The sequence below is a fragment of the Narcine bancroftii genome, chromosome 9 (assembly GCF_036971445.1).
Source record: "Narcine bancroftii isolate sNarBan1 chromosome 9, sNarBan1.hap1, whole genome shotgun sequence".
In the NCBI taxonomy this organism is placed as follows: domain Eukaryota; kingdom Metazoa; phylum Chordata; class Chondrichthyes; order Torpediniformes; family Narcinidae; genus Narcine; species Narcine bancroftii.
Window position 1 is genome coordinate 120,575,607 of NC_091477.1, and position 7,783 is coordinate 120,583,389.

The following is a 7,783-nucleotide window of genomic DNA, read 5'->3' on the forward strand; positions in this document are numbered from 1 at the left end:
TGTAAATTTGAAGATTAGTTGGATCTAATTTTGGCCACGCAATTGTGTGTACAGGGAGTACAGTAAAAGATTGCATGTGTATCCCCGTGGTGCTCAAATTTGAAGGATAATCATGGAGGAGTGGTTGTTACCAATTCGACGAATTGCAGTCTGTGTGTGATAAATTATGGAGCCAAATGCAGAAAGGATTCTGAGACTAAAGTGTCATAAGTTGAGATTGTTTTGCCTTCATCTAATTGTGCTGAGAGCGAAGTCAATAAATACTTCCGGATGGCTGTCTGTAACAAGTCAATAAATACTTCCGGATGGCTGTCTGTAACAAGCAAGTTCTGCAGGGGTCAGTCTTGAGCCCGCTGTTGTTTACAAATTACATTAATGTAAATTACATCAATTTGGATTATGGAACTAATGGTTTTGTGGCCAGATTTGCAGATGACCCCAAGATAGGTGGCGGAGCAGGAAACGTTGAAGAAACCATAAAGTTGAAGAAGGATATTATCTGCATTCCTTTTGCATCTTCAGCAGGTATACGCTTTCAGAGTTCATCACTGAGTGGGACGAAAACTTCTCTTTCCAAGACCACAAAAAAACTGGATAGGTTCATAAAGGTGTTTAAGACAGTCACACATTCTCTCCCCACCCCAATACACTCGATCTAAAACTACAGTTTCCCTCGAATAGCAACCAACATGTTGAAAGACTCGTCTCACGCCGACCACACCCTGGAAATAGAAATGTATTGGCACAACGCAGGAATGCAAGAAAATAATCTCAGCTCAAAACAAATCAAGGAGCAATTAGTACAAAAGTATAAGGAAGAAAATTAAACCCTTGAACAACCCGCAATTACTCTGGAAAAGACGTGATTTCGTAGTAAATGCTTTCGTCTTAATGTGTTTAGATTTGAGAAGGTTATAAACAAAGGATGGGAAGGGAATATGGGGAAATACTAGATGACTGGCCTCATATCGATTTCTTTGAAGGCTCTCAATATTTTAAAGGGATACCCAACGCCAACTGACTATCAACACATCCGAATCTCTCAACATTTTCAAAATTCTCAGCTGGTTCATTCAGATTATCTGTATTCTTTTGAAGGCTCTACATCCTCATAACTCCTCATAATTTCCAAACGTCCTCAGATGATGTCATCAGCAAATATTAAAATGTTACATTACCATAGCCAAAATATCGATGACGTGGATTGATCTCGTTCTATGTCCCACCACTGACCTCTGCTGGGACCCACTATTCACGGGACGTCCCAATGAAAGCAATTCCATCCAATCAAGAGTTTACCCGCGATTAACGTCTTAATTCCCTAAATAAAGAATGATCGATCAACAATATCCAATCTGATTTTCCGACGAGGTGGACACTTCGTGCTGCTATTGAAATGTGTAATCTGGACTAGTGAATTATTGCTTGCGTCTAGTAACGCTTACACCTGAAATAATATTTCATATAATCCATTTGTCGCCTTTATCCCTTCATCATACTCTGTGTTGGACACATCCACAATCCAATCCTACTGTTTGCAGCAAGTTTTAAGATTCCGAATCGAGAGCATTTGTATTCACTTCATAAAAAAAAATAAAGTACCGAAACACCATAAACGAATCCAGTCAATTTTTAATGAGCAATAATGACACACAACGACATACCATGGAGCAGACACTGAAGTGCAGCGAGTAAAGTGAACACAAAACATGGGAGAGGAGCATCAGGTTCCGAACAAGTGGAACGAGCTGAAAGGCTGTCTGTCCATTTCTCGACATGGATTCTGCCTGACCTACTAACTATCTGCAGATTCGCTTCTTTTCTCAGTACTGCAGTGTGTTTCTTCGTTCACAACGAAGCTCCTTTGTCCATCATGTGTTTCCTCGTGTTATTCTGTGGTTTCAATAAGATAATGTAACATTTTGGTGCAAAGATACAGACCAACAAACCAAAGCTTGATGCCCAGATAGCAAACACTTCCACGGCCACCGTGTACTTCCCTGGAGAGCTCACATAGGCTGGGATAAAAGTGATCCAAACCGCGCAGAAGATCAACATGCTGAAGGTGATGTACTTGGCGTCATTGAAGTTGTCTGGAAGTTTCCGGGCAAGGAAAGCGAGAACTAAACACACAATGGACAAAAGAGCAATATAGGCCGATACCAAGTAAAAGGCCGTTAATGACCCCACGTCGCATTCCAGAATAATGATGTCTCGATAATAGCTCATGTTTTTCAGGGGATGGGGAGGTGACACACTTAGCCAGACAACGCAAACTAAAGCCTGCAGAAATGTCAGGATACACACGCCCAGCCGTTGCTGAGTGGGTCCAAACCAGTTCATCACGCTCCTGTTGGGAAGAGTTGCTTTAAAGGCCACCACAACTAGAATGGTTTTGCCCAAAATGCAGGAAATGCAGAGAACGAAAACAACTCCGAAAACAGTGCGTCGCAACCTGCAAGACCAGTCGGAGGGTTCCCCAATGAAGCTGAGCGAGCAAATGAAGCAAAGCATGAGAGCGAAGAGAAGGAGGAAGCTGAGCTCGGAATTGTTCGCTTTCACCATGGGAGTTTCCCGGTAACGGTAGAAAATAGCAGCGGTGGCCAAGGTGAAGCAGACTCCCACTAGAGCGAGCGTCACCAACACAAACCCCAGAACTTCTCCAAAGGAAAGAAACTCAACCTTCTTGCGAACACATCGGGTTTTCTGTTGATTTGACCAGTATTCCGAGGGACATTTTATGCATTCTGTGGAATCTGAAAAAAATCCAATGTTATACACAAAAATATCAGTGAGCACAGAACTTAGAAATTCCAGAAACACTGTTTGAATGGGGGAACATTGAATTACAGAGTCTTCCAGAACGGAAACAGGCAATTTGGCGCACCATACGGCACAGTTAGCGTGGCGGTTAGGGCCACGTTATTACAGTGCCAGAGATGTCTCAAAGGATCTTGTATGCTTCACACCTGTCTGCTTGGTTTTCCTCCATCTGTTAGTTTCCTTCCAAGCGTCTGGAATGTTGGAGTTTCTAGCTTAATTGCTCTCTTTGTGGATGGGGCCCTGTCACACCTGTCTGCTTGGTTTTCCTCCATCCGTTAGTTTCCTTCCAAGCGTTCTGGGATGTTGGAGTTTCTAGCTTAATTGCTCTCTTTGTGGATGGGGCCCTGTTACACCTGTCTGCTTGGTTTTCCTCCATCCGTTAGTTTCCTTCCAAGCGTTCTGGGATGTTGGAGTTTCTAGCTTAATTGCTCTCTTTGTGGATGGGGCCCTGTCTCGTTTATGGAAGGGACTGTTTCCTAAAAGTAAAAGGAAAAAGGTATGTCCATGCCCGTTGATATCTCTGAACTCACCTGTGATGTTGCTAATCTCACCATCGGCGCATTCTGCACAGTCAAAACAACAAATTGGTTGCTCTTTCCGGCTCATTTGTCTTGTTCCAGGAAGACAGGGTTCTGAGCACATTGCTTGTGGGATCTAAAGCAAAAGATACCAAATATATGCATGTAATAGTTTTTATATTATAATGCGCTGTTTAATTTGGCCCGGATTCCTCCGAATACACTTCTTACCACATCATTCCAAAATCGGCAAGTAGTTTTTAAAAAAAAAATTCACATCAAGGCTGTGCAAGACATACATCACGCATACAACTCGATACCTGGCCCTTCTGACCCACGGGCCCTTGACATTTAAATAACCCAATTAACTTACATCACCCCGTCCATTTTGACAGGGTGCGAGGTAACCGGAGCACTCGGGTCAAACCCACATGGACACGGGGAAGAAGGATAGACCGTGATGTCATTTCCTTGCGATACCCGCTGCACTCACCGTGCCGCTCCATGCTCTTTGATTGCAATCTATATCATTTCACATGGTCATAGAGCCGAAACCGGGACCAGACCACGCAAACAACTGTTATCCATTCACTTCTGTCCTATATTTTTCTCCCCAATTTCCAATCAACGCCCCCTACCCAATTCGCCCAAACAAATAGAGAAAATCGGCATTCTAAACTCCAAAGAATAAAGCCACAAACTATTGACAGTATCCTTCCACACATGAAACTGGAGCAGCCAGCCATCGGCAATGAATGTTTGCATCTACAATGCTACCTTAATCGTAAGCATAATTGTATCTTCTATTTGGCCGGTGTAAATCAACGGTAAAGGGGCATACCTTATTTCCAGTCGTGCTCCACAAAATATCCCAAACATTCATCGTAAGTTCACGCCCTGGCGGAGCTGAACCATCGTAATAGCCAATATTCACAATGTCAATTGTACCCTCCGAATTAGTCTGCAAGTTCACCAATTCGTATCTTGGCACAGGATCGCCATTTTCATCAAAATGTACGATTTCTCCAGTCTTCGCTGTGAAATTAACGAGGCGTAGGTAGTGGAGCAGCTGGGGAAGAATAAAGCAATGCCTTTGGCATTATGCACCGAGGTACAGAAGTTCAACTTCACTGTTCACACGAATCATTGAAATGTTCTGAAGGATCATTTCCATCTGAAGGAACATGTAGATACTGGAACCGCACCAGGAATATAATGGATATATGTCTAAGGTTAGGTCGGGGACTAATATATTTGTCCTGTTTCACTCGATATCATCACTGAATGTGTTTAATGCCTCTACCAATTACTTGCCCTCATCATCTACGCCGGCACTTCGTTGCAAAGGTGCGGGAGTTCTGACCTTGTCGGATGTGCAGCCTGTTAGATGTAGCACATCAAAACCCCAATAAAAACAGACAACAGGTATTAATCCCTTGGAGCCCTATTGTACAGAGAGCAGGAATGTTCTACCAGTGATGCTCTCAACATTTATCCTTCCCCATTCTCACTGCTTGATTATCTGCACACGAATCACACAATAATCGGAGAAGTTTTTATCTCTGAAAATTAGCTGACCTTTTCTCCACACTTAATAAATTGATATGTTAAACTTTTGAACCCATACTCAGAAACAATATTTTTGATGATCATGTAGAAAATAATTGCCAAAATATTATGGGGGGGGGAGGGTTGCTGAGGAAATGCTTGAGAATAAATATGTAACAACATAAATTTCTATCACAGCTCCACGAGGTGTGTGCATGAAAAAGAGAAACAAATATTTAAGTACCTGCCACGGCTCAAAATTTGAAATCTGTGCACATGTGTTATTCACAAAGGGCCCATTGCCTTCTTCACAGGTTAACAGGTCATGGAGCGCATGAGCGATAGCGTAGACCGCTTTATACACATGGTAAGAACTTCCGTCCATTATCTCGGGAAGGTAGGAGTTTTCTAGCCCTTCCATTTGTTCCTTCCCTGTGCATCGGCGAAGATGATCTGGAAAATTGCTTATACTTATCATGTTTTCAGTGGTAAAGTAACAGTTGAACAAATTTTCCCAGAACTCTGTCACTAAATCTTTGCCAAGAAAGTTGGAAGGATGGACATTATGAAGAAAATCTCTGAGTTCAGCGATTTCTGTCCTGTGGACTGCTGGACCGATGGTTCCTGCGAGATAAATTGCACTTACTTCAGGTGGCAGAAGATTTCTTGTAATCCATCCTTCACTTCCAATCCACTGGATGCCCGTTACATTTTGACGCCAAATTTCGTCCAACAAAATGCGCATATAACCGCTTGGAACAAAGGCCACCACCACTTTTGTGGACGCCTGTTTTATTACACGGACAATTTTGCTGATTTTCTCCATTGGATCGGTCGTGTGAAATGATTCCGAGTAGGCGATACAAACCCCAAATTTTTCCACGTGCTCCACAAATCCCTGCATTCCAAAATTACCATAATCGTTGTTACTTCTTATAGTTCCGACCCAAGTCCAACCGAACGTTCTCACCAGTTCAGCGAGGACTTTCGACTGGTGCTTGTCACTGGGTATAGTTCTAAAAAATGTCGGGTATTCCTGCTTGTTGCTCAGACAGGAGCAAGTGGAAAAGTAACTAACCTGCAGGGAAAGTGATAAATATGTGAATACCTCCTCATGTTTGCACTGGCGGTGACTGATGTGGCTTGACTTTCAATCTGACTCATTTGATATTATTACACACCGGTGGTATTTGCATAAGATATATAACCGGAAGTTCGAAATTTTTGAAAACTCTTAGCAAATTACTTATTTATTACAACAAAGGTCATAGTTAAAATTTCCACAGTTCTTTGAACATTTTCTGGTGGTTTCAACTAGTATACTTTTCGAAGCTCTAAATGTGTTTTTATGGTGGCGCTCTGTGCGCCGCCACCTTATTATATTTTTAATTTTTTAAAGGCATATGCCCGATGTTCACTAACTTCTTTCTTGCCTAGTATTTATGGCTCTGTTCGTAATAATGTCGGAACTAGTCCAAAATTGTTATTACAATACCTAAGTCAAATATTTGAATATTACCAGCGGGATTCCAAAGGATCCGATTGTCCGTGCGGTTACGATGGAGTTTGTGGATATATCACAGCCAACGATGGCAGCGACATTCGAAGAAGTTCTACATTCCGGGTATTCGATCAATTCTTCTTCTCCGTTGATCAAAGTGAGCGCAGCTTTCGAGGCAATCGCGGAGGACGAACAGTCATCGTGGATTTTATACCCGAGAGTGATCCCGGGGAGTAGATATTCATCCTGGTTTATTTCTTCAATGGCAAAAATCATAGTTTGTGTGAATCGGAAGCCTGCATAATCAAATCTGTACATGAGTGCAAGAGCAGAAATAAAACTGTTCAAATTAATCATTCGATTTAATATCACATTAGCTGTTTAAACGTGCAATTTATTTATTTATTATTATTATTATAGGATAAGCAGGAAAAAACGCATAAACGTTAGATGCTGCTGTAGATAATATCATCCCTCTCAGATATGACATCTGCGATACTCAAATGTTCTCTGGAATGTATACAAGTACTGTACCCAAGAATGCAGGCAGCTTCAGAGAGTGGAGGGCGCCTAGAATGTATTGCACGACCTGGTACATTAAGGACAGTTAAAAGACCACTAGGATGGCTACATGGATGTCAGAAGAAAATTAAGGGTTGTGGAGTGATGTGGGGAAGGATTGGATTGTTGTGCAATAGGTCTTCATAGGTCGGCACAACATCCTTGGCAGAAGGGCCTGTACTGTGCCGTAATGCCGCAATTTGTCAACAGAGCGTATAAGAACGTGATAAGAACATCAACTATTTCCACTTCATAAAGAATGTGCAGACTTTCGGGTTATGTTCGGTATCAGTAGATATCTGCTGCCATGGCAACAGGATCGGAATGTTTTCTGTGTTTCGCTAGAATATCTGGACTGAAAATCCACATCAATCCTTCATCCTTTACTGCGTCTATGTAATGGAGTAAGAATTTAGATCTATTATAGAGTTCAAACTAATGGAAGCATTCTTGCTTGCCTTCGTTCTGCAGTTATATCTTGAAATGGTACAATGGCAATAAAGTTTCCGAATAACAACAAATATATTTTAATATAATATATACAATTTTAATTTGAGGTAAATTCTAAATTCTTGATATTATTATTCTGTCGCTCGGTACCAATGTACAAAGGTAACAGTATGCAACGTCATCAGGCAATCGTTCATTCTGTCTTCAAAGATGAATTCAATGGCTTTCACCAATTCTACATTAGAGCAAACAATGCGGTTTACAAGAAGTGGTCTCACCTTCTGCACCTGGTTCTTTTCGGAGTAGAAGCAAATGAATGGAAGTTGTGAACCGCATCTAAATGCACAGTAAATATTCCACCAAGGATGATATCACCATCCTT

The 7,783-nt window shown here is 41.7% G+C and overlaps 1 protein-coding gene across 1 annotated transcript; it reads right to left on the reverse strand.

Annotated features, from left to right (window-relative positions):
* Positions 1-1,848: 1,848 nt before the first annotated feature.
* On the reverse strand, positions 1,849-6,666 carry LOC138743625 (extracellular calcium-sensing receptor-like). Its single transcript, XM_069899150.1, has 5 exons — positions 6,409-6,666; positions 5,134-5,967; positions 4,183-4,410; positions 3,354-3,477; positions 1,849-2,756 (listed from the first exon to the last, which is right to left on the reverse strand). Exons 1-5 carry the CDS (start codon positions 6,664-6,666, stop codon positions 1,849-1,851), a joined length of 2,352 nt encoding a protein of 783 aa, XP_069755251.1.
* Between the last annotated feature and the right edge of the window lie 1,117 nt (positions 6,667-7,783).

Bases quoted from the DNA above. Each gene is read 5' to 3' on its own strand.
- LOC138743625 (XM_069899150.1), bottom strand. From the start codon at position 6,666: ATGATTTTTGCCATTGAAGAAATAAACCAGGATGAATATCTACTCCCC. The intron at 5,968-6,408 runs GTAATATTCAAA...CTTTCCCTGCAG, and splicing joins GATCCTTTGGAATCCCGCTG to GTTAGTTACTTTTCCACTTG. The intron at 4,411-5,133 runs GTACTTAAATAT...ATTCTTCCCCAG, and splicing joins CAAATTTTGAGCCGTGGCAG to CTGCTCCACTACCTACGCCT.